The sequence below is a fragment of the Dryobates pubescens genome, chromosome 2 (genome assembly GCF_014839835.1).
Source record: "Dryobates pubescens isolate bDryPub1 chromosome 2, bDryPub1.pri, whole genome shotgun sequence".
NCBI classification, from domain to species: Eukaryota; Metazoa; Chordata; class Aves; order Piciformes; family Picidae; genus Dryobates; species Dryobates pubescens.
Window position 1 is genome coordinate 25,361,255 of NC_071613.1, and position 27,723 is coordinate 25,388,977.

General features: G+C 43.9%; 1 protein-coding gene across 1 annotated transcript in view; it reads right to left on the minus strand.

Annotated features, from left to right (window-relative positions):
• Nucleotides 1-27,723, minus strand: part of HDAC4 (histone deacetylase 4) — a 264,688-nt gene that overhangs the window by 100,811 nt on the left and 136,154 nt on the right. The window contains exons 4-5 of the mRNA XM_054172206.1: nucleotides 17,045-17,289; nucleotides 1,564-1,714 (exon numbers count right to left, since the gene is read on the minus strand). Of these exons, the coding sequence (XP_054028181.1) occupies nucleotides 1,564-1,714; nucleotides 17,045-17,289 (396 nt within the window). The remainder of the gene's footprint in view (nucleotides 1-1,563; nucleotides 1,715-17,044; nucleotides 17,290-27,723) is intronic.

Here is a 27,723-nt window from a genome sequence, read left to right on the forward strand (position 1 = left end):
CTATTGATTAAAAGCTTTATAAGAGCAGATTATGAGCTCATGAGGGACAGGTTAAGGTTCCTGAGATGAGAAGACAAGGAGCTCATATTATATTAATCTAAACTGATTTGTGATTTGCCCTCTAAAATGTACAAAAAAACCTATGTTGGCTTACAGTGATGGAACAGTGGTAGAGGAAGCAGGGAGAATAAACGACACTCTACATCTATTACACGCTCTTCATATTTTGGATCAGGATAATTTTAGCTTAGCAAAATTTTCCAATGTGAGAAAAATAACTTAAGTATGCTTAAGAGCTGAGATGCTATAATGATTATACACCATAGTACTTCTTAAATAAAAAAGTAATTTTAAAATAAAACTGTAGCCATGGGAACAGGATCTTCAATTTAACATCCCCAAATTCTGCTGGTGGTTTTTCCTGCCCCCCCCCCCCCCCCTACACCTATGTAATTCATTTAGAAAACAACAAAAAGCAGCTAGAGGGCCACATATGGTGGCCAACTGGGCAGCAGAATAGCAAACCTGCATCACCACCACTTTCATTCACTCCTGAATGTTAAACTGCTTGACCTAAGTAGATTCTAATCCTTGGGTCTTTCTAGTATTTAAAATGAAGGAAATCTAAACCAAACACACATAGACATGTTGGACCCCTCTGAACTGCTCTGTGAGGACATTGGGGAAGGTCAGTGTGTTCGCTCATTTTGGCTGCAACAGCTTAAAGTCTGCTGTGGCAAGAAGCATGTGCAGGGAGTGAGGAATTCAACTTTCAGATCTTTCTTATTTTAGTCTCCTAGACCTTCATCCTATCCTATGAGAAAAATTCTTGTTCAAGCTTTCTTTTGTTTCTGGTCCCTAGAGAGCATCCCATCTCCTGGTACCCATCAGCCTTCTCTGTTTCCTCTATGACAGTCTTCTTTATTTCATTTGAAATGAAGACCTAAGGAGTTGATAGCACAACTTGGTGAGGTATTTTTCCACCCATTCTGCTAAAAGAAAACTGAACAAGCAACCAAAGTGTCTTTGATAAGGGAACTTGTGAGGCCATAATCATTTCACTGAGTCTCATGAAGTGCATAATGACACGTGGGAAAGCCAACCACAATCTGTAACCTCATGAAAGAAGTGCTTGCTGAATGAAAACACTTTAAAGCTAAGAACTGAGAACGCGGCTACATCTTAAAAGAGTGAAATTAAGAAAAGTAAAAGAAAAAGAAATGCAGTGTGCATCTGGTGCATTTTATAGGCTTAATATTCTGACTCCATTAGGAATGCTGCCAAAAATACTTCAAAAAATGTTAAATCAAGTAAAGAGATGATACGCTTCCTTTTGAAAAACGCTAAAATGGCATTTAGGAAGACAAAAATGAAGATACAGCAAAGAAATACATTTCCCTTTTACCCTCAATACATCTTAACCATTTACATAAACTCCCTGAGCAGCCGAGCTCTGAAGAAAGATCATCAAGCAGGTTTCTCTGGCTTTATAAAGCTGCGTTATGGCTTCCATTCATCTGATCTACCTGTCATCACTGAAAGAAGTGAGCTTTTGCTACTTACTCTCTTTTCCTTTCTCTTTGTTTTTTAACTGCTGAAGTTTCTGCTCTCGGTGCTGCTTCTCCAGCTCCTGCTCCTGTCGGTGTTGCTCCAACTTCCTCTGGTGCTCCAATAGCTCCTGCTGATGCTTCATTGCCAGCATCTCCTGCTGCTGCTACAGAGAAAGGGCAAAGGAAAAAAGAGCAAATTAACATCATCAGGCTTCCCAGAGCTAAACCAGGAAGTGCTGTCATGTGATGATAACGTTGCCAAATTCATGGAAACAGGAAAAATGGCCTTTTCTTTGTTGAGAGGCTCCTGCACCACAGCTCACTTCAGGTAGCCCCATTTCCAGTTCAGGACAACACTTAATGTTAAACCATAATCACTATATGCTCCAGGCTTCAGGGCATGGTCTGTTTGCAAGCATACTGTTCAGAAAGCATCTAATTTGAGAAAGTGACAAAAGTCTTCTGCTCAAATAGGTCTTTCCTCAACCACTCAGCTGCTGACAAAGGGTGCAGCTGGGGCCCTGGATCTTAATCTTCTCTTCATCATCTGTTTTAAGTAAAATGCCATTGGGGCATTTTTATTATGAATCTGTTCACCATGTGACAAACCCGATGCTGAAGGAATATTGTTGAGCTCACCAAGTCAACAGCAAAACATTCCATCATGGATGTGGGTTTTGCAAGACCAGTTTGGTTCCCTTACACATTTATTTTTTTAAATAAATCCTTAATGACATGATTTTGCACTCCTATTTCTCCAACAGAGTTCTCTCTCTCTCTATGTATATAGAGGAGTTTCCATGGACTGGGGCAGCGATATCTTTTTAACTTCATTTAAGGCTGGTCACTTCCTGTCTGTCATGCAAACATTGCCCCTCAAGCTAAATGCTAGTTATCCTTATGACATAGTCATCACTCATTTCTGAGCCTAATTATAAAAGAATTGATTCATGACAAGAAAAATTTCCAACAATCTCTCGATGAAGGATTTAGCCCAGCCCTCTCTAGTCGTAGACATCCACAGGCAAAACTGAGAGACAGGCTGTCTAATTAAAGTCAAGATTTGCAAAGCTTTCACCAAATGGGATGTTCAAGACTTGAAGCACCAAAGGCTCTGGCCCCTGCCCACTGTGCAAATCCATCCTCGGGTCTTCAAAACCTGGCACCTGGAAGATATGTGTGGACACACCATTCTTCTGGCAAATTTGGGGTGGAACTCCCTAGCCCAGAGCATGCTTTTTGAGCCCAAGGAGGATGGTTTCCCCAGGACTTGAGGCAGGGGTTTGTTCCATTGGGCCCTGGGGTAGTACCTGTCAGTGTTCAGAGGACACCATGCATTTTGACAGCTGGCCAGAAGCAAGCCAAGCTGTGGTAAAGAAGATGACAAATGACAAGTCTCAGCAGCTTGGCTAGGTCTCAATAGATCTCCACGGGGCTTGCAAAAGGTGCTTCCCCTAGCATAAGGCTTCTCCTTTGAGTTCCACTGAAAACTGTTCTCTCTTATACCAGAAGAAAAAAAATAAGAAACCCTCAAACTGAGATTGACCACCTCCCAGTTTTATTTGCTTCCTCTCCAGTAAGATACGTGCTACAGCCAGCTACTGGGGCTGCTCCAGTTCTCCTGTGAACTCCTCGGAAAGGCTGGAGCACGCCGGCTCACCATCGCCCTGCCTGCCTTACGCCCACCCCACACTCTTTATGTTGGCAGCTTATAAACTAGCAGATTGATTTTAAGCTGGCAACCTTCACCTTCAAAACCCTTAGCACTCTGGTGACAGATAAGACTTCTCCGAGGCTCAACTTAATGGGTGCCTGTGCTCAGATACCACCCACTGCTCCAGGTTCACAAAATCCTGTATCTGAAAGGGGATTAGGGAAAGCCAGGGCTATGAAGACAGGGAACCTGCTCCCTATGAGACTGTGTCTCATTCCATGCTTCTCCAAGCCCTGACAGCATGTGCATACGCAAGACACCCACCTCGTGTACACTGTTGGTTTTTTTCCTTCTCCTTTTGCTCATTTTTGTTTTTACACTTTTGACAGCCATTCCTTATTTTAATTTGTGGCACCATACATTTGTACTAGCCAGTGCTTCAGCCTCAGATAGACTATAGACGATACACATAAAATTGTAACATTCTATATAAAGAGGAAAAAAAAAATTAAAAATAATGTTAAGAGGTACTTTACAATCTGCCTGGCTATCTGCTGGAAGCTCTCGATGGAAGAGTCCCTGCTGCTGCCACTTCCAAGCAGGCAGACTGTTGCAACACATCGAAGCCCAGTTAGTAAAATTTACGGTGATTGCACCTATGTTTCCCTTCTTAATTCTATTGAATTTTATGTAAACAACACAAAATCCAGACTCTAAAAACCTACAAAAGGGAAGGAGAAAAAAAAAACACACAGCAAAACCAAAAAAGCTCCAGAGAAAACTAGCTATTTTTGTTTTATAATTAAGCAGCAGCTTCCACTAACACATCTCCATTTGGAGAAAGAGTATCTTTTCAGACTTCCAACAAGTCCACCACATGGTGGGCTTTTATAACCTAGCCATAGAAAGTATGCAAATGAACAATATTTAATGCACAATATGTTAAAACAGGTTTTGTTATTTTTATGAAATCAGGAGCCTTTTCTCTCCATCTGCAGTCTCCCAAGCTTTGCATGCTATGCTTCCCGCAATGGTTTACATACATTAGGATGCTTTAGAAGGAACTGTGCTTTCATTGACATCTGTAGTGAAATGTAAATGAAAAGATCAATTTGTAGCTAGATGGCTTATAGAAGTTTCATTAGAGATGTATTGTTTCCACTGATTTTGACCTCAGCTTCCACAAAGCCTATTCTTAATACAGTTTTCAGATCTTTTCAAAGTCAAAAAAATAAAAACAAGGGGGAAAAAAGCAGCAACCTCTCCAATTGTACCCATGTAAAGTAAAAAGAAATCACTTTGCTGGTGTCTGCTGGAGCCTCAGAAAACAACTGAGTAACACCCATTCGGTGCTCTGTCTGAGCTGTGATGTCTTCTTACAGCACAAATACTTCTTCACACTTGGACTGAAAAGAAGCCATGCTGGCAGTGTTTGACGGGAGATGAGGGGTGCAGGCTCAGCAAAATGCAGGGGTGCTGCTGACGCAGTGCCGTTAGCAGCTCAGGTGAACCCACTGCACAGATTGTATCCAGGTTTCACAAAATCACCACCACGGCTGGAAAAGACCTTCAAGATGATCAAGTCCAACCACCCTCCAACTCCACCAGGGCCACTACTACGCTGTATCCTCAAGCACCATACAGCCAGGGATGGTGATTCAGCCACTTCCCCGGGCAGCCTGTTCCAGTCTTTGATAACCCTTTCAGTATAGTTTTTTCCAAATGTCTAACCTAAACCTCCTCTGGTGTAACTTGATGCCATTTCCTCTTCTCCTATCGGTTATAACTTGTGGCAAGAGACCTTGCTGCAAGCACCTTCCAGGTAGTTACAGAGAATGAAAAGATCATTCCCTAGGCTCTTTTTCTTCAGGGTAAATAACCCCAGTGGCCCCAGCTGCTCCTCATAAGACTTTTTCTCAAGACCCTTCACCAGGTTCATAGCTCTTCTCTGGACCTGCTCCACCTCAATGTCTGTCTTATACTGCAGCCCCCAAACTGAACAAAGTACTAAAGGTGGTTCACTGCCACTCCAAGGACCTTGGGTAAGGATCTGGGGAGCCGACTTGAGGTGAAGCTTTCATTGATCAGCCTTGCTGGTGCTCTTACCCATATTGTTACATTAGAGCCAGAGAACCAAACTGTATCAACATTTTCTGTTCAAAAAGGCCCTTCTTTGACAGCCATAAGCTTTAAAGTTTGCTTGATGATAGACTGTGCCTCAATTTTATCTTTCGGAGGGTTTACAATTAAATTTTCTTATTTATTTTTTTTCCCCTGTTGATGTTTTGTGAAAAGATCCATAAGCAGCAGGAGAACACACCATCAATGAAAAGGAGAAGCACAAAATCTGCCAACATACAAAAAGTTGTCTCATGCATAAAATAAACTTTAGAAAAACATGAGCTTCTGCTGAAGTTAATGCAGTTGAGATGATTTTTAAAGGCAGCATGCATTCAGACCTGCGTGTGGTCAACTGCAGCATGGTCTTAAACCCTCTTCCCGCACCGTACAATGAACTTCTGCCAAGCTAATACCCACAGGTTGTGGGCTTGGGCTAGCATTTAACCTTCTCTTGACTATCTCAGCGTGCTATCTAAAGGCAAAATTATTCAAGAGCTGCACTAGAGTGGGCACAAACTCCCACACTTGGGTCTTTTGGAAAGTGCCCGAGTTAGGAATTCATAAGCATGTCTCCAACTGCAATTCATGGCATACCAAGAGACAGCCAGGTGGCTCTGATAAGGCTTATTAATTACCGAGGGAGATGGTGCTTACGTAGCTCATAACACATTAGATCTCCCTTGCTGGCAAACAAATCGACGCCGACTCCGCGTGTTAATTGCACATAGCTGCAGCAGTGGTGTTTTTTTTTCCCCTGACTCTAACGAAACTTAAATATTTGAGAAATACAAAGGGATATGCCGAGGGGGAAAACCGCTGCCTTCAGTCTCGTTCAGCTATCAGTTTGAGGAGCGGAGCGTGTGACAAACATGCACAGTGTATTAAGAGTGCAGCTAGGAACATCTGAGTTAGGGGCTCTTGCCAAAATAAATGTTTGTAAATATTTATAACTATGGGGATTCCTGCATATGTTTAATGTCACTGCTTCCACTGTTTACGAAAACTGCACAAATGTTCAACTGTACCTGTAGTTAGTGCTGCTGGTGCTCCTTTAGCATATATTAATATTAATACATGTAATAAGGGCAATGCAGAGCATTTCCAGGTATTTATCAACTGTCAGCCAGCCCTGAGGATTCAGCGGGTTTTGTCACTGCACTTCTCAGCTGTCTTCAGTTCTTGAGTATGTCTACCTCATCGGGAAACCCACTGTCAACTTCCACTGCATAAAGAAACCTCTTTCTAAGCAAAGTAGAGCAAAAAAGGTTTCCTTTGCTTGTTACAACAGAAGTGGAAAAGTAGTGCACCGTAAACTTCCAACAGCCTCAGCCCAGAAACTAGGCAGTGCCCTCCTGGGAAGTTCCTCCTGGGAAAGAACTTTCCTTGCCGACAGGGAAGATCCCACTGACCCAAGACAACAAGGACATATTTCATAGAGACCTGTTGTCTTAAGACTTCTGTAACCACCACTCAACTAGCTAAATGAGTAGCAAGAATGTGGGTCCTTCCTACACCCTGGTACCTTGCAGACGCTACCTTTTGTTTTCAACTCCAGGAGCCAGACACTGCTCTGGCTACAGCTCCTCTGCTCCTTCCTTCCCATAAAACTTTTAGAAGTGCTTCTGTCATTTACTTCACATGCTGTGGTAAAACTGATTAAAATCTGCAAAGCAAGAGATGTTTTGAAGCTTAGGCTACAGCTCCTAGGTTTTTATAATACGTATTTTGAAGAGTTTACTGCAATTAGTGGAAGGCAGCGTAAAAGCACCTGTAGCTAGACAGCTCACCCTTACTCATGTGGATAATAACACATTGTTTATTGATGATAAACATTTCCTGCGATCCAAAGTAGCTTAGTGTTGTGTCCAGCTCCTAACTTGCATCTCTATCTATGCCCGAGATCATCACAGTATCACAGTATCACAGTATAACTAAAGTTGGAAGAGACCCCAAGGATCATCAAGTCCAACCTGTCCCAACAGACCTCACAACTAGACTATGGCACCAAGTGCCACGTCCAATCTCCCCGTGAACACCTCCAGGGACAGCGACTCCACCACCTCCCTGGGCAGCCCATTCCAATGACGAATGACTCGCTCAGTGAAGAACTTTTTCCTCACTTCGAGTCTAAACCTCCCCTGGCACAGCTTGAGACTGTGTCATCTACTGAAGGTGCTCCAGTGTGGTGCCACATCACCCAAAGCACTTCTGCTGCTCTTTGGATTCGCAGGCAATTTCTGCTTCTACTGAGATTAATAAGAAACACAGATGGAAAGGTAGTTTGATCCCCCACCTACAGTCAGCATTCCTCCTCACATGTACACATGGTTTCTGTCTCAGACGAAGGTCCAGCCCATCACAGCATTGTAGTCTGAGGAGTTCTTCCAGGCAAGCTCAGAAACTTAGTACAACTACTTCACCTGACATCCCTAACAAGACACTGGCTTTCGGATGGAGGTAATAGCTTACAAGAAGAACATGTAAACAAAATAGTAACTTTAAACCTGACAACTTAATGCAAGACAAGACAAAAAAGAAACCCCCCAAAACCCCAAAGCAGACCTTCTCAGCATCCCTTCAAACTGCATTCTTAAAGAGTGAGTTAAGGCATGACCAAGGTAAACGGTTTCAGATGCTTCATATAATTGTCCCTTCATCTAGCAGGCAGCAAGGCTGGGATTTTGGTGCTAACAGTGTTTTTAAGGCAAATCATCTACCTCCCACTTTGGCAAAACTCTACAGTTTTGGTGGGTTACATCAGGTATTTACAAGGATCTGGAGCTCTGATTGTGTAAAAATAAAGGAAAATTACAGGTGATGATCAAGAAAGAAATTACCAAAACATATACCCATCAAATGCCCCCCTGACAAATCATTAGTGTATAGGCGAAAGCAAAGCAGAGATGTTGGCAGATTTCTGGGAGAACTGTTGTACTGGCTTATTTTAGATCAGTCTCAATGCTGGCCATTCCTTTGGCCGAACTCTCTGCTTCATTTTCCCTCCATCCTGTTTACTGAAGTCTCAGGCTGTGGCTCCAGTTTCAGGATTCACTTTCTTGGCTTTGACACAGCCTGTTTCAGATATCTCCCAGAGTACCAGAGGCTAGTCAGAATTAATCAGTTATACTGAGCGATGGCAGAAGGAAAGTTGTGGGTTTCAGCAGAAGCCAAGATGAAAAATTCTGAAAGCACAGCTCAGAAGAATGAACGTCTATCATTTCTTTCCTTGGACACATCAGCAGCTGAAGGTATATTCAGCGTGCCCCCTCCCAGCTGTCAGGCAGGCAGACAGCAGGCAGTCCCATGCCAGAAGCACCCGTAGCCAGGATCTCCTCACAACACAGGGAAATGATCCTTCCCAGCCGACAGCTTCCTGGGCAAGAGACTGGTCTTGGTTAGACATATCCTACTGAGAATGTCTGGTGTTCAAGTTTATGAGGCTCAAATGTCTCCAGGAAAAGGAACAATGGCTGTTTGCTGATCACCAGCTCTAGGTGAAAAGATCCCACATTATTAGTTTGGCAGCTTACATCTAGATATACAATTTTGTTTCCTTCCCATGCCACTGCTTCTCACCTCTCCTAAAGGGCTGAAAGCTTGCACAGCAGTTCCATTTCTCTAAGCCCTAAATATCTGCAAAAGTGCAGCACTCAGAATGCATTTGTATGTGTTTTTCAGCAGTTCCCTGGCTGCTAGTTTTTCCCCTTTCTCCAGACGCAGAGTAACTGAGAGCCTTTTAATAAAGCACTGAGTTTCATCTGCTGTGTCCAGCATGTTCAGTTCCTTCTGCCATTTTCTCCAGTAAAGATGGAGAAAACACCTTTGTAGTTGCCTCTGCTGTGCTTTACATGGTTATTATTGAAAGGGAAGACAAATCCATACTCCTTGCACTAGGAGCACGGAATATCCATCTGATCATGGATGGCAATAAGGCATCTCTGTAAATGAAGGAGCCATATAAATTGTCTTGTAAACGCAGTCCCAGGTGCTTAATGCTAAATGAGATTTTATCATGCCTTAAGTGATCAGACCTCTGTTCTCAGAAGAACAGTTCTTTGTGAACTGTTTTGGGGTGCAGGGGGCAGAGGAACCGGAATGCAAATGTTATGCTAAAACTAGTATCAGGAGCAAAGATGTAGAAGAAAGAAATCCTGAAATGAGAGCAGCTAGAGAAGCCAACACTGAGTTTTGGTCATTTCAAAGAAGGAAATATGTCTGAAAAAAAAGGAGGAGCATGGCTGCATCTATCCATCATTTCCAATCACTTGCGTGAAAGAAGAGTGACCAAACCATCAAGCTGGCAGGGATGGGTGATGTCACCAGAGCATTCCTGATGGGCTTCTCAAACAATCATGGAAAATAAGAGGAGGGGAAAAAAGCAGCATGGATGATGTAGCACTGGTAGCAGTGTTGCTGCTGACACATCAGCTCCATTTGACAGAGGGTGGACATAGGGTGAAGCAGACAGCGATGTGCTGCTTGTTGTGTGACATGAGGCTGTGACAGCCCCTGTGCCCTTGGTGCTTGGAGGAAGGCTGCACACCAAAAAATGAATGTACACTATCACCTGGTGCTCCTGTGAGTGCTGCAGAAGCTCCATATTTAAAGGCAAGATGCCAGCAATGTAAATGCCAAATCTTTATGATTCTTACACACCCCCATGGGTTAAAAAGGAAATACAAACACAGAGATCAAAGTAACAATATTATTCATATTGTATGCATGTGAGTGAAGTTAAATTATTCACAACATGATTTATATTTTAAATGCAACTTCATTCTCCCATACAGCAGCTCAATGTTCTTAAGAGACCTTATGCAGCAACAGGAATTACAAGCTTATCAATGATATTTATCAGCAGTGGTGTATATCAGCAGGTCAATATTTCTGGCATAATAGCAGGATCCACTTGGGTATTTCTTCACTTCTGCCCTGATTCTCTATGTGTTCCTTTTGACTACTTCCAATCTATGTCATATAGTTTAAGACAAAATTGGAGTTGCATAATCAGATGTGTGAACTGTAAGATATTCTTTCTTCTGCTGTTTATTTTGAAATTCCAAGGTCATTTTACTGGGAGAAAAATGTATGCTATAAAAAAAAATAAAAATTGACCACCTCAAAAGCTGTTTGGAGTTCACAGAAAAAGTGAGCATGTGCTATCAAAAAAATATTCTCTATTTGCCATTTCTGCTCTTTATGTCAATCAGCCTTCAGAATACCCAAGTGTCAGCCCAATTTAAGTCCAACTTCAGGAAATTAATTAACAAGAAATGCACTAGGTGAACATCTCCTCTTTGGCTTCATCAAAGGAACGTGGAGTAGCCAAGCTCATGGGGCAAGGAGCTTTTTATCTCCCCCCTGTGAAAGCCAAAGCAAAGAGTTATGGTGGAAGAAGGAAGTAGCTGGCTGTCACCTGCAGACTGCATGTACACTGGTACAAGGATTCACAGGAGGAAAGCCATCACATGTCCACTGGCTACAGTGAGATCTGTGACCGCTTCTGATTGAGGTTTCTTCACCTCAAAACTGGATAATTTTGGAGTTTGCTGTTCCTTCCATCCAACAAACAACAGAAGCAGCCAAAAGGAAATGTGCTTTTTTTATCAGCTTTAAATGGTGCAGACAACTCTCCTAGCTAAGTAAGCCAGCTTCAGTCCAGAAACCAGCAATGCTAAGTGGGAAAAGACCAAATTAACCCAGGCTGATGTGTAACAACTTCTTACAGGGGTCCAAGTTGCTGTATGAATTTGTTGGTGATATGTACTCTGTGTGTAGATTTGTCCTCATTGTTCTTAGAAAAGATCTTGACTTTGAGCATGAGGAAAGTTCCCCCCCACCCTTCAAAGGGAGCAAAAACTCTCATCTTGAAAAGGTTTTCCCCAGGGTTACTTCCATCAGAAGTTAAGCTTTGCGAGATCCAGGTTTAAGTCTTCGAGGCAGCTCTGTGTACCAGAAAAAATGAGGCAAGGTCACCGAAAAAGAACAGGAAGCCATCTAGAAATAGCAAGAGAGCACAATACAATGCATCCAAGTAGTAACGAGGCACAAAATGTTCAGTCTGGTTCTTTACCATCGACTGTACGCAGCTGCAGTTTTCTAAGATGAATAATCCTCTCACATCAGGATACAGACAGAGGAGGACACCTGGTACCTCCAGGCTTTTCAAGTTTCTCTTGAAAACGATGCAGACTGTGAGGAACAGGAGGCACTCTGCAGAAGAGAGGCACAGACCTGAGCAGAAGGAGTCCCTTTTTGGTGGCTGCTGCAGGCAGGAAGGAAGGATGAAGCAGACACGCTCAGCAATGGGAGTCAGAGCACAGAGCAGGTAAAATGGAAGTTTTCCCTTCCAGAGTCCAACATATCAGAAGGAGAACAAGGGGAAGGGAATGCATTGCAGGAATGAAAGTGCAACCTTCAGTGTCACCAGCACAGGGACATGGGGAAGATGGCCTCCCAGCACAGCTGCAGGGGAGAAGCAGATGATACTGACCCCAAAAGCACATTTGAAACAAACACATGCTTTTCCTGTTAAGTAGAAATTGACATGGAAAATCCACCAAAAAGAGGCTCTAGGCATTGTCAGGGTTACACCGAAAGGAGCCACACTGAAAGATGATGTGATTTATGCCTGATGAGCTATCCTGCAAGCAAACCCACCATAACAAAGGCAGGTGGGTCCATATGAAAGCAAAGAGCAGTTTCTTGCTTTAGTATCAATATGACACCTATTAAGTCACATACCTTTGAGGGAAAAAAAAATTACATTTTCTTTACAGCATTGCAAAATCCATCTGGAATTTTCCCTGAGAGTTTTACTCACTAAAACAAAAATAAGAAGGGCCAGAGAGCTTTTTCCCCATGTCTTTGACCAAGGGGCTAATGCCTTGGATGTTTTACCACCTCTCCATTAGGGCTTAGAAGCTACACTGATGGAAAAAAAGTTCATCTGAAACCAGCAAAATCTGAAACTGTCAAATCAGTTTTTAATCTGAACATTCCTATATCTATAAAGCCAGTGTCTGAAAACCATTCCACAGATTTTTATTTATTGGCATAAAGCCATTAGGCAGCATAGCATAGTGTTAAACATAGGAAATTGTTGTGTTAATAAAAAGAAAACCACTTCAGAATCACTCCCCAGTGAGCATTGTCACAAAGCTCCCTTCACTGCTGCTGCTTATATGCATAGGCCATGACTTTTCTGTCCGTTCTGGATATGTTGGACGTAAAGTCTAGCACTACCCTCTGCTACTGATGCACACAAATACTCTTTTATCCAAGAACAGAATGAACATCTTTGCATGGCTCCTGCTTAGGATCTCAGGTCCACAAGGAGCTGCCTGCCTGTGCTGCTGCCCCAGCAGCATCAGGACTCTTTTGGTGCCTGCTGTCATGTGCTAATGCTGACGTGCATCAGCATCCTGAATAACTTTCCAGGTTTAGCTATAAAACAGCCAGAACTGAGAAGAGCTCTGCTCTGAGCTTCAGCAGCAGACGGATGGAAGAGATGAACCACGTTACCCACCACGTCCCTTGCTTCTCTGTTGAGCTCACACCTCCTGAGGTGCCTCTCACTCTGCCAAAGTGTGGCTCCTGCCCCTCTTCAATCATCTTGTTCAAGCCCTTGACCAGAAGGCAAATGGAAAAGCTTTTGGTAACTTCCAGCTGATCTTGGCCGGGAATGAGTGACTCACAAAGGAAAAAATTCACTGCCAATTCCTTTGCAATCAAAGGTCAAGAAAAGCTCACACTGGGACCTGTGGAGCAGCTTTCCATCTTCTCACCGGCAACAGCCTGGGCATCAGGCTCCTTATTCCATCCTTGTTTTATTTAGGAAGACAGATTTGAAGGCTATAAATATTGTTACACATCTGGCTGGGTATGCCTGAGTGGAAAATCCATCTTCCTGAAGGTAAGCAGCTAGAGGAGACAGAAGCCATCGCCTCTGCCTCCAGCCAGCCCACAGCAGCCCCCAGTGCTCCCCAGCTCTGGCTTCCATTCCTGCAATGCTTCTGGATGTCAGGCCTCAGCAATCTGCAAAGCCATGCAGTAGCTGTGAAAGACAGCTTTCCCTAATTCCGTATGGTGTGAAGGCTTCAGAAGCCTCAGCTCATCTTCCCTAAACATGTCAGGATTTGCTCGCTACTCCTCTCATACAACGATCCCACCCGCTCTGTGTGCTGAGCTCTAACTTCATCCATTATATTTCCCTTCCACAAACATTATTTCACTCCCAGCCTGGCTCTCCAAATCACATGATCTTCTGGAATTTGCCACCTTTATGTGGAGACCATTTCTTCCAAAACACCGTGTCTATAAAAGTAAGGACTGCTTGGGGATGACAAGGGAAAGGATTGCACAGGCTGCAGAAGGACTGCAACCATCTCCTCCTGCACTAGGTTGGACAACTAAAAGAGGGCTGCCATAACAAAACCCAGCATTGGAAACTGCCAAAACTTCAGATTTCAATAGGAAAAAGTTATCTGCTTGAATGGCAAAACAACAAATACATGCCAGAATTTTCCAAGCCAAATTTCATTTACTTAAAAAGACCTTAAGATGCTTCTTATACCAGTGCTTCATTTGAGGAGTGGGAAGAAGAGATGTTCCCCAAGTGCTCTAGTCAGCAGTCATTACAATGAGTCTTAAAACATGGAAATCTGGGCAGGGTTAGGTTCCAAAACCTTTTCTTACCCAAACTGAGACTCCATCTTCATCTGAAGAAGAAACTTGGGAATGTATGCTTGTAAAAGTGATGGACACATGGCACCTTCATTTCAATACCATAAACTTAGGCTATAAAACACTTTCAGCTGAAGAAACAACTATATCACTTAGTCTAAACTACTTTTGCATACAGAACACTGCTGCAGAGACAACAGACTAATGATATTCTTAATCTTGTCAGTGATGCCATAAGCCAGTCCTCAAATGAAGTTAACTTATTCTGAGCTCCCAAACAGGATGTTGAGAATTTGCTGTTTCCTTCATGTATTAAGTCTAAAGTTTCAGTGTTTGAGTAAACACAAAAGATGACAGACCACATCCCCACTCCTGCTCCTGCACATGTACTGCACGCCATGAGCAGCTATTTTTCAAAAAACACCTGAATTCCTCCAGAAAGAGCTCTGAATCTTCATTTAGGATTATTTCCAGAACAAGTTTTGCAGTTCAAATCCCAGTGCTTCACTTATACACAGGGTGTTTTTTACTTCCTTTAACATTTCCCCTGCTTTTCTCATGAGCCACCACAAAGAAGCTGGACAGCTGGAAGTTCAAAGTCCAAATATGAGGCTACGAATTTTAGTTCTCCGGACAAAATAATAACTTCTCTGCACCCACAGGACTTAACACAGCAGCCAGTTTCAGAAAGCAGTTTTAATCCAAGAGTCACCTAAATATGAGCTGACTTACACATGCAAAAGGTATGTTTTCCCAAAGAAAGTGCATTATAATTACTCACTGGTATAGGTGTGGGGTTTATTATGTTTGTGAGGCATCGTGGGCTTTATTTCAAGAATGTGCTGGTTTATTTTTAAAGCAATTCTGGGCATAATGACACACCTGCTACTATGGAAGATCACCTTGCTGGTCATCCTTTTTCATACAGGATTGTATCATTCCTATTTTAAGTTTTTCATCTAGCCAAGCTTTACACATCAGAGGAAGAACTTCATTACCTAATGGTCTAGATATACTGTGCTAAATGGCTAAATTAAATTTCGACTTCCTTCTAATGCAGACTTTAGAATTAGTCATAGCTTGAACATAAATGAGAGCAAATACATTTGTTTCATCAGTGCTTAGAGCTTGTCCAATAAATCTGAATGACCCCTTCTTATTTTTAATAGACAAATCCCTGAAGGCACGTACAACTGCAAGGAAATCGGGGAAATATTTGTCACGGATAATTTGCATCCTTTCCTCCTGAGTGTATGATGTGAACTGCAGATGCTGTGGCTGTTCCTGTGCTATTCATGCACAACTGTGCACATACAGACACGTGGGTACACATGCATAACTACATATATACACACACACATGCACACTTTTTATGCATAGATAGGGGTGTATATATAAATGTATTTGCATGCATGCACCACCTCACGCCTTTGTCCTAGAGAGAACACTAATGCTACAGACACTTGCTGTTAAACAGTCTTCAAACAGCTACCATCCTTACAAATCCAGGCTCATGTCTGTGTTTGAAAAGTCTGTAAATAACACACCACTAACTTTTAATCCTATCTTCCCTTCTCTGACATGTATTTTGTATTAAAATGAAAGTTATATAAGGTTGAATCGAGGTTCCTTTTTAATATTACATTAATGCTATTTACCATGTGCAGCACTAATCCTCCTCTGAAAAGAGAGTATATTAGCAATTCTGAAAGCTTCTGTTACCATAGCAATCGTCTATCACTGTGAAATATTTATATAATGTCTATCATTTTCACTATGCAACAGCCATCTTCTCAACTGCACTTCCTACTTATCCTGTTCCTTGCATTTCCTCTCTGTCCCGTGCAACGCAGCAGTGCGAAGCACCCGGCTGGTGCCTACCTTGCACTGTGCGGCTCATGGCGTGCAGACCTACCTGCACCCATTGCATCTCATTTCCCACAGAGACACCGAGGTTCAAACATCTGGTTTGCACCCTGTGCTGATGGGGCATGTCCAGTGAGCAATTTATATGCCATTCTATTCCCAAATATATGATACTGTTAACCTTCATTCTTAAATTCTGCTGTCACTTTCTAAATCCAGGGAGGGCACGGCACTTGATTCTGAATACATGCAGAGAGATGGATAATGTTTAACATGAGGCTGATGGGAACAAGAGAAGCTTTGCAGAGAAGGACTTGGGGATACTGGTGGATGGAACACTGGACATGAGCTGGTAATGGGTGCTCACAGTCCAGAAGCCAACTGCATTCTAGACTGAATCAAAAGCAGCATGGCTAGGAGGTTGAAGGAGATTCTCCCCCACTACTCTTCTCTGGTGAGACACCACCTGGAGTACTGTGTCCAAATCTAGAGTCCTCAGGGAAAGACATGGACCTGTTAGATTGGGTCCAGAGGAAGGCCACAAAAATTATCAGAGGACTGGAGCACCTCTGCTATGAGGACAAGGCTGAGAGAATTGGAGTTGTTCAGGTTCGAGAAGAGAAGGTTCTAGAGAGACTTTCAGTGCTTTAAATGTGGTCTGTAAAAAAGATGGAGGCAGTATTTTTAGCAGGGCCTGTTGCAAACAAACAAGAAACAATGGTCTTCAACTAAAAGAGGGCAGATTTTGACTAGATGTAAGGAAGACATTTTTTACAGTAAATGTGGTGAAACACTGGGACAGGTTGCTCAGAGAAGTGGTAGATGTCTCATCCCTGAAAACATTCAATGTCAAGTTGGACAGGGCTCTGAGCAACCGATGTAGTTGATGTCCCTGCTTACTGCAGGGTGTTTGGACTAGGTTACCTTCAAAGGCCCCTTCCTATCCAAAACATTCTATGACTATGACACCAGCTTACCTTGCTTCCTCTCCTCCATCCCACCCCCTTTTAATTCTTGGTGCTCCCAGTCCATTACAAAAGATCATTCTGAAAACAAGGGTTACCAAGTCAGCACAGCATCCCCACTCACAAAATAAATTAGTCTGTGGATGCCCCTAGTGAGGAGATGCTTTCACACGTTCCCCAGCGCAGGGCCGCCCATTGCTTACTTTGATGTGCTCATGCAGCTGGGCCTCGTGCTGCCGGGAGAGCTGCTCGTGCTGCCGCTGGAACTCGGCGATGAGGATCTGCCTCTGGATCTGCTGTTTCTGCTTGAGCGCCAGGAGCTCCTGCTGCAGCTGCTGTTCCCGCAGCGTCGGCTCTGCCACGGGCATGGAAAACTGGTGGTCCAAACGCAGATCCATCGGGACTGAAGTTGGTGCAACTTGCAAGGGCAGTGCTGTGGTCACATCAACTACAACATGAAAACAGAGAGGTGAATGTATTCCCCATTCACAAAGTCATCTAGTTCATGTATAGTGTCTGGAAAAGACCCTGAGGAACTGTGGATTGAATCAATAACACCACCATTAAACTTGCATCTATTTTTAAATGGTAAAGAAGCACTACAGAAATTCAAGTTTTCCTCCAGCCACCACTTCCTACAAACACACACATATTCTAAAACCAAAGGACTTCCACAAATTGATCTGACCCTTCTTGATAGCACTCTATACCCATGTATCTAAAATACACCTTTCTATTCCACTGTTCCAGTATCACCTGAAATAAGAAGGATAAAGATTAATCTAAAGCTTCAAAGAAAGGATCAGTCTTGACTTATAGCAGATCAGTTGATGGACCCTTACAGTCAGAACATGAGAGTCCCACTTGTGGAAACTTATGTACAAAACCACTGTGTGCTGTATCCTTTATAACCAGTTTTGGGAAAAGGCTGAGACAAAAGCATATGGGTAATGAGGCAACCAAGACAAATTAAGTGCTTCAGTGACAGATGAGCATTGCTGCGACCACCAGAAAAGTGTGAATGTGTCTTGCAGGCAGTGTGGGGTTGCTACAGTGCAGTCAGTCATAGGAAGCCCATGCCTGAATTTTTAACACTGTCTCCTATAATGTTCTCATCAGTGAGCTTAGGAAATGTGGGTGAAATGAGTGGACAGTGAGGTGGACTGAGAACTGGCTGAATGATAGAGCTTAGAGGGTTGTGACCAGCAGCAAAGAGGCTGGTTATAGACTCACAGCGTTCCCCATGGGTGAGTACTGAGTCCAGTCTCATTGGGTACTTTCATCGGTGACCAGGAAGATGGGACAAAGTGCACCCTCAGCAGGTTTGCTGATGACGTTTTGGGAGAAGTGGCTGTGCTGCCATTCAGTGAGACCTGGACAGACTGGAGAATTGGGTGGGTAGGAATCTAATGAAGTTCCACAAAGGCAAGTGTAGGGTCCTGCACCTAGGGAAGAATAACCCCATGCACCAGTACAGGTTAGGGGTTGACCAGCTAGAAAGCACCTCTGTAAAGAGGGACCTTGAAGTCCCAGTGGATAACAAGTTAAGCATGAGCTAACAATGTGCCCTTATTGTCAACGAGGTCAACATTTTCTCAGGTTGCATTAAGAATAGTGTGGCGAGCAGGCTGAGGGAAGTTCTCTTCCCCCTCTACTCTGTCATAGTGAGGCCACATCTGGAGTCCTGGGTCCAGTTCTGAGCTCCCCAGTTCAGGAGAGATAGGGAACTACCAGATAGAGTCCAGTGGAAGATTACAAAGATGAGCAGCAAAGGCTGAGGGACCTGAGACTATTTATTTTGGAGATGCCTGAGATGGGATTTCAGAAATGCTTAGAACTTTTGTCAGTGGTGTCCAGTGAGTACAAGGGGCAATGGACACAAAATGGTACACATGAAATCCCATCTGAGCACAAGGAAAAACTTCTTCATTGTGGAGCACTGATGTAACAGGCTGCCAAGAGAGGCTGTGGAGTCTCCTCCTCTGACAAGACACAAAACCTGCCTGGATGTAATCCTTGTGCAACCTGCTTTAGGTAAACCTGCTTCAGCAAGGGGATTGGACTAGATGATAAACTCCAGAGGTCCCTTTCACCCCTTAACATTCTGTGAAATGGTGACCATGCAGATTTGCCTCTGTCATTCAAACTCCATATGGGACAAACTGAAACACAGCCATGAGTAAGGTAAAGAACAGTAGCATGTTCTAAGGCATGTATGCAAAGAGAAGGTAAAAGGGAAAACTACCACCCTGCATATCTCTGTTGTAATGATCAATTCTTTGTTTCCACAAAAGAGCATTTCCCTGACGACAAGAGGCTTTTTGTAACAAAGGGTAGCAAGACAATGACCCTCAGCACAGGAAGGGCATGGACCTGATGGAGTGGGTCCAGAGGAGGGCCCTGAAAATGATCAGGGGGTTGGAGCACCTCTGCTACAAAGACAGGCTGACAGGCTCCAGGGAAACCTAACAGCAACCTTCCAGTACCTGAAGGAGGCCTACAAGAAGGATGAAGAGAGGCTGTTTACAAAGGCCTGTAGTGAGAAGACTAGGGGAAGGGGCTTCAAACTAGAGAAGAGTAGATTTAGATTGGATGTTATTAACAAGTTTTTTATCATGAGAGTAGCAGAATGTTGGAACAGGTTGCCCAGGGAGGTAGCTGAGACCCTATCCTTGGAGATACTCAAGGGGAGGCTCAATAGGGCTCTGAGCAACCTGATCTAGTTGAGGATGCTCCCTGCTGAGGGGGTTGGACTAGATGACCTTTGGAGGCTGCCTTCCAACCCAGACCATTCTGTGATTCAGTGAACAACAAAAATACTTTTGCAATAACTGAACTCACCTTATCCCTGCTAAAAATAGAATGAAATACTGCCATGCCATGAATGACTAACAATGTCTACATTTCACCTGAATGACAGTTCTGCATTTGATGCATATTAGTATGTTTGCCATGTTTAACACCCCTCTCTACAGGACAATCACTCAATAACTCCTCTAACACCTTTGAAGGATGTTGTCTGTGGAGTAAGAGAGGCTAAACCCTTCAAACAAAAGGTGCTGGGGGGGCGTTTCTTGGTTGGTTGGTGTTTTCAGTTTATCTCACATTTTCTTTTTTAGTGATTAAGATGTGTTCTTGTAAGGTTGGGAGCATCAGCACCGTCACTAAAGCTGGATCAGTCACACATCTGCTAAGACACCTGCACCACATCAGAGTTACCCAGGGTTTGCCCAGGAGTCGTCTGCAGGACTCCCACATGTGCCTGGGAAAGGCTGTGAGATCTCACAGAGGTAGAGATGCCACTTTACTACAAAACCATCAGTACAAGCCACCACGAAGCCAGTTCCAGCAGGACAGACAACCATGCAAAGCAAAAATAAAACCAGTTTTACTGTGAGAGAGCTAATGTCATCGTGCCTACAAATAAACTAAATGGTGAATTAAAATCTAGTTCAAAAGGAAAACACATGGAAAATGTTTAGGAGCTGTGAAAGGCCTAAGGAAAAGTTTTACTAAGATAAACCACCAGCTTTCACCACCTATATGACTCCCATGAAAACAGTACTTGAAGAGAAGCTTTCATTTTACACAGAATTAAACTCGTATTTCACTTCAAACCTGATAATTAAACCTTTGGTCTGACTTCAGCCACATCTTCAAGGCTGAGACAGGAGTGCAGAACAAGCTAACTCTGCCTTTCCAAGCAGCCTGTCCACAGAGGTCACCTGAAATCAACTGCAAATCATTAGAAACAAATGAGGACCCTATGCTGGAAAGGGAACGCAGCTGGTGATACGAGTCACCTCACTGTTTACCCCTCTGCGCTACCTCTCTGGAACACCCAGAGGGACACCCAGCAAATATCCACAGGTAACCTCTACCTGGACATTAGCATCATCAGTCCCAGAGAAAGAGTTCTAATACTGTTTATTTTTGCCAGTAACTGAGAAATGCATAAGAAGTTGCTGTTGGTAAAACCTGGAGCTAAACGAAACACAAAGGCACAGAAAAAGAATATAAACTAAAAAATAGTGGAGCAATTCTGAAAATCTGGGGTGCTTTGTAAGGTGGCCCCATGTAAACCAGAATGAACTGTCCTGTTGCCAAGTGCAAGGCTATGAGGCAAAAAAGAGAGGGGAGGGCTTTACAGAGACAGAATTGTCTGAGTTTCTTAACACTTCTAGGAAAGAGGGGCTGTGGTCTCATGAACTTCCCAGCTGGTTGTGCCTCTGGAACCAACCTTTCGTCCAAGGCTGCGGCAGCCCTGCTCCCCATCCATCCACAGAGTCCCATGCCTCAGCAGACACCCGGTGGCCCATCACTCTGTCCCACCTTCCCAACACCCTGTGGGCACCCCCAGAGTGCAGAAGCCACCTCTTGCTCCCCAGAGCCAGCTCTGTCACCTAGGATCCCTCCAAAGTGGGAAGAGGGGGTTGGAGGAGCGCAGTGCATGTACAAAAGCAGCATGGTTCCCCCTCCCTACACTCGGCTTGAGCTGGGGAGTAGGAGGAGACTTTTTTATTTGGATGGAAACATTTTCTGCAAAAGGTCACATTACTGGAAGTGTTGCTATTTTTCAACCCACAAGCTCTTCCCTCCACTTCCCTATTGTTTTCCTTCCTGTGGCCTTTTCCCCACTCCCCTCTCTCCCCCACAAGACCAGAGCTGAGATTCCTCACCATGGGTCACCAAGCCACAGCCAAGGATTCTGGGCAGAACACCACCCCTCATCTACAGATAACCATTCAAACCCACCCAGGCACCACGTTCCTAAGCCTTCCTCAGGAACGGCCGATGCTTTCCCGCATGGTGAGTACTGTGGTCAGCCCCTTCCCATTCCTGCCCACAGAGCATCTCTATGGCAACTGCTGCAGCCGCTCGCGCAGGAAAAAAACCCTCTTCATCCGCTTTCCCCGCACGCGAGTGGGAGCTGACAGCTCCAAACCAGCCTTGCGGAGGCTACTTCATTTCACGGACTATTGCTTCAGAAACTTCTCATCTTAGATGCAATGCTTTAAATTAGATCCAGCTTTGCCAGGATTTCAGAGTGACAGGAGAACAGTTTGGATCCCTCCAGCACTGCTCAAGCTCCAACAAAACTGTATCTCTACAGTACCTGCTGCCGCAAGACAGTGTATGGGGCCAGAAATGCAATCAGAACCATCATCTATCCCAAGGACTGTGGGAAATAGGAAAAGCAAGAGAGTAAAGCTGCCGTGCCAGAAAAAATCCCATTGCTCTGTTGGTTGTCTATGGAAAACAGGGAAAGAGAGCACAAAAGGGAGTCCAAATGCAAATTCATATGTGTTTTTACTAAACAAACCAAGAAGCCCCCAAAAGACAATCAAAGAATCATAGACTTGTTTTGATTGGAAAACGCCTCTAAGATCATCAAGTCCAACCATTCACCTAACACCACCAGAGCCATTAAACCATGTGCCATATCTACACATTTCTTGAACACCTCCAGGGGTGGTGACTCTACCACTTCCCTGGGCAATCTCTTCCAACACCTGACCACTCTTGCAGGGAAGAAATTTTTCTTAATATCCAATCTAGAACTCCTCTGGCACAGTTTTTGGCCATTTCTTCTCATCCTATCACCTGCTACTAGGGAGAAGAGACCAACCCATACCTCGCTACAACTCATTTCAGGATGTTGTGGAAAGCATTAAGTTCTCCCCTCAGCTTCCTCTTCTCCAGACTAAACAGTCTCACAGTCTCAGGCTGCGCCGGGGGAGGTTCAGGCTAGATGTTAGGAAAAAGTTCTATACAGAAAGAGTGATTGCACATTGGAATGGGCTGCCTGGGGAGGTGGTGGAGTCGCCATCACTGGAGGTTTTCAGGAGAAGACTTGATGGGGTGCTTGGTGCTGTGGGTTAGTTGTTTGGGTGGTGTTGGATTGGTTGATGGGTTGGACGCGATGATCTTGAAGGTCTCTTCCAACCTGGTTTATTCTATGTAATCCCAGTTCCCTCAGACATTCCTCATAAGACTTCTTCTCCAGACCCTTCACCAGCTTTACTGTCCCTCTCTGGACACACTCCAGCAACTCAATGTTTGTCTTGTAGTGAGGGGCCCAAACCTGAACACAGTATTTGAGGTGAAGCCTCACTAGTGCCCAGCACAAGAGCACAATCACTTCCTTACTCCTGTTGGTCACAGTATTCCTCATGTGGTCCAGGGTGCTGCTGGCCTTCATGGCCACCTGAACACACTGCTGGATCATGTTCAGATCACTATCAATCAGCATCCCCAGCCAGCCACTCTGTGCCAAGCCTATAGCATTGCATGGGGTTGGTATGACTCAAGTACAGGACCTGCAACTTGGCTTTGTTAAACCTCATACAAATGACCTCAGCCCATTGATCTGGCCTGTCTACATCTCTCTGCAGATCAACACTCCCACTCAGTTTAGTGTCATCTGCAAACTTACTGAAGGTGCACCCAATTCCTTCATTCAGCTCATTGACAAAGACATTAAAATGAACTGGTCTCAATATTGAGCCCTGGAGAACACCTGTAGTGACTGGCTACCAACTGGATTTAACTCCACTCACTATCCTTCTTTGAGCCTGACCATCCAGACAGTTCTTAACCCACTGAATCACCCACCCATTCAAGCCATAAACAGCCAGTTTCTCCAAGAGAATGCTGTGGGAAACAGTGTCAAAGGCTTTACTAGAGTCCAGATAAACAACATCAATAGCCTCTTCTTCGCCCACTAAGTAGATCACCTTGTAGAAGGAGATCAGGTCTGTTAAGCAGGACCTGCCCTTGGACACAACACACTGTGGCTATCAAAAGTCCATTTTAGCCATCTGCATATGGCTATTATAGCCTGAGCACTGATAATGTAACTACTGTATGTTATGAAAGACATACAGTGATAATCCCTGGAAAAGCAGCAATTTTCTCAGGTGGCAAATCTAGGGTAAGTTCATGAGCTGCCACAAGATTTCTCTAGGGGCTGCAGCTCTCCAGCGTGAATTTGATCTACCTTTAAAAGAAGCTGAAACCGAATTTAACAACTTGGCTCTTGGTCTCACACTGCCAAATCAGACCTACAGCGATCACTCCAACATAAGGACGAAGACAAACTTGACCACTGGCAATGAATGGGATCCATGTGGAAGTAATGTCCAGGCAGGTGCTACATACAGACACAAGCATAGCATTGCTGGAGCCCTTGTGCTACTCCCCCAGTCCCAGATCGATAGCCAACTGCCCAGAGCTGCAAAACTCCCCAAAGATAATCTTGATTATGATTTAATGCAACTTTATAGCCCCCAAGGCTCCAGCAGAGCTTGAAACAGTTAATCCTAGAGGATCAAACCAAGTGAGTCAGTAAGCCAAACAGTGCAGCGGGCTCTGTGAATCACAAGCCTTTTAAATGCACTGACTATTTTTATGTCAAGCCAAAGATTTCTGAGCACCTGGCAATAACATCTCCCATCTTTTATACATGTGGACTAAAGGTCAGTGTTACTAATACAGAGGTAGCAGTCACTCACTCCCGCTTACCCAGTCTCCACGTAAATCTGTTTATCTTCAATACAGCTCACGGAATTTGTCAGAGCTATTTAGGCTAAATGCAATTTTCCTTGCGACCCATGTGCGCTTTCCTACACGCACCTTTATGATCCAAACACTGTGTTTCCTAAAAGCAGAAAATGAAACCTTTCAACATCTTAAAATAAATCCAGTCTCAGCCTGAAGGAATAAACTACTGCTTGTGATCACCACAACTTGTGATTGTGTCTTGTGATAAATGACTCCTGCTTTACTCCCTGATAACAGCCTTAACTTGTGCCATGCTGGATAACAGTCCCAAGAAGACTTCGTGACCCTCCCATTTCTCATCCGAGGGGATGCATTCCGCCCCCCCCCCCCCCAAAATGCCCGACATACAGGCATGGGGCGCCAGCTGCAGAGATCATGACCACAATTCCCATTCAGAGTCTCAGCAGAGGCTGCGTCATCCCCGACTCGTACTATTTCAGTCTCAAAAAAAACCCTATTTGAAATGCCATGAGTTCCCCACAGAAGTGGTGAGTGCTTCTGACCTACAGAGCCCTCCTGAAAACAATAAAACCTTCTCTGCTTAATGAACACATCAACAAAACAAAAAAGCCTGTATTCTTATGAATATTTTATGGTAGACCAGAAAATTGCTTTTATAAGTTCTGCCTTGAGAACGTATTAATACAATCAGATTCATGACGTTAGCAAAAGCACAAAGCCTATATTCAGAGTTCTAATGACAAATGCCAAACCCATGAATTAGAAGGCAAGATTGAGATTATGAATAATAAACTATCTCATGCTTTGCCTGCCTTTCCCTCCCCTGTAGGAACAGAAGGAGAAAACAGGAGGAATTTTATTTTTTGCTTTAACCTAGGCACGTAGGAATTTTTTTTTTTTTTTTTTTCACAGTCAAGTTACCATTATTTTTGTACCAAGTCAGAAACACTGCTGGCTTTTCCCTCCCAAAATAAATAAAACATGGCCATGCATCAAAGAACTGCCTGCGTGTTGTACGTTAATTAAGACCTAAAGCATTCTAGTCCCCATCGATTGCCGGCGCAGAGCAGCCTCGTGGCGGAGATTGCAAATTTGGCATCTCACAGCTTGCCCATAACATCACTGAGTCGAAGTCATCTTAAATACACTGAAGTTGTTAAACACACTTGCTGTAAAATAAACTGATAATTTCAAATTTGAAAGCAAGGGTATGCTTCCTACCAAAAAAAAAAGTTTAAAAAAAAAAAAAAAGTTTAACATTTCACATAAAGGCTGCAGATAAAACACATTATCAGAGCAGTTGTATGTTGAGTCTTTTCCATGCTGCAAAATGGAAAAGAACTTCTGGAAGGGATTAGGAGAAAGTGACACTATTTAAATATCAAATTATTTAAATAAAAGAAATACTGATGACTGAAATATTTTTTTCCCCTTCTCTGATACAGCATCTTCATGAAAGTCCTTAAAGGATGAACATACAGAAGGACTCAGTCCTGAAAATACCCTATAAAGTATGTTAAAATAAAATCTCAGTATGAAACGGACACAGGACATTTGAAGCCAAGATGTAAGCTCAAATCTTATTTCAGCAAATCTCTCCTTAAGCTGAACTTGAAAAATATTTCTCAAGCTACTTTTTATTTTAAAAATCAAATGCTGTTGCCAGAAAGACTCTTCCTTTTTTTTTTTTTTTTTTGTCTTTTTTAAAAAAACTTAAACAGCACAGCAAACTGTCTCACATTTTAAAGACAACATCACCTTCAAATGGAAAGTGCATGAAATGTTTTCCTCGAGACCTCCTCCCTCTTGCCGGCACAGAGCGAGTCCCACGGAACTTGCAGAGCTCCTTTCCAGCTGCCCTGCTCTCCTTTGCTCGGCAATTCCTTTTGGCTTGAAGGAAGAAATCACATTAACCTCCCCAAATCTGCTGCAAAACCCTGGGAGTGAGGATCTGGTCAAGGCTGAAGAAAGAAAAGCAGCACCCTCCCGCAAGCCCCAAGAGTATATAAAGTAGGGACATACCACCACGTGTGCCTGTGATGGATGGAGCTTAGGAGACAGAGCGCACAAACCCCCGATAAAAGAGCATGTCTCTCCTACAGTAACTCTATAGTCCCTGGTGCCTTTCCAAATTGCTGCACACCAGACAGGGGATGCTCCTCTGGACGGCTGCAGCTAAACCTCCCAGCCAGGGCTTTCCAGAAACCATTGACTCAGCTTCTCCCCCCATCTTCCACCCTCTCTGCAGTTGGACTTTATTTCTAACTAATGAGTTCGCTTTCTAATTACTGGCATGGAAGCATTGCCCTCCAGACAGATTCTGCCAATAGTAGCATGTCAGCCTTCCAGCACACACAAAACGCTTAAGTACAAAAACCTAGAGCCCATGCTCAGCATCCCCACACCCGTGCCTGTTGCCATTGGAGACAACCCCATCCCACTGCACTGTGAATCAGCTCCATCCTGGCATGGTGTGAGTTCTGGGACACTGAGAATGTGTGTGCATGGATGTCCTGTTCTAAGCATTCTTTTCAGCTACTTTCATCACAGGGCAAGAGCAAAATGTCTTGTGTTTATTCCACCGACTATTTCCTGGGAGCCTGCCCTTGCTGTCTAGCTTTTGATTTTCAGAAAATTTCCTGGATTTTGCAGAGCCTTCAAACACCAGGTGGTTGCCGGCAGAAACTACTTCGGCATGTCAGGAGCAGGCTTTAGAGCTGCGAATTGCCACTTCCTAAAACCCATCGCCTTCGTTTGGCTTGAAATCAGCTTGGAAAGGAGGCAAGGAGGAACTGCTTGCTTCAGGTGCAGCCGAGGGAGTGTTTGCAGTGGAAGCAAGACTTGTGTTATTGGAGTGTCTTTAGATTATCGTGAAATAAGTTCCCCCTACCTGGGAGCTGGCTGCTCTGCCCGCACGGTGCCAGCAGCAGCGGGGCGGGCAGCAGCCCACGCAATGGTTAGGCAGCTCAGGCAATTTTTTTTTCCAGTGGGGCTTCCACTTCTGAAAATGTCAAAACTCACCGAAACGCTAAGAGACGGTGAGATCAGAGCTATTAATAGAAACAAGCTACTGCAGTATTTGACTGCAGCGCCAGGATAAAAGAACAATATTTTGTGTGTAAGCACAATGAAACGGATGAAGATGCAGCACAGCACTCTCACAGTGCCTGAGATTTACTCCGGTTTTATCTACAGCATCCCAGATGGCCCCAAATATATGCACAAATGAATAGGTGAAGAGAAAAAAAAACTCTCTAGGAAAGATTTCACTAGGCTGTACTGGAGGAGTCCTGAAATTTGCCCAGGACCCCAGGTGGTTGGTGGCAGCATATGGTCTTGGTATGGTAGCACCCAAGAA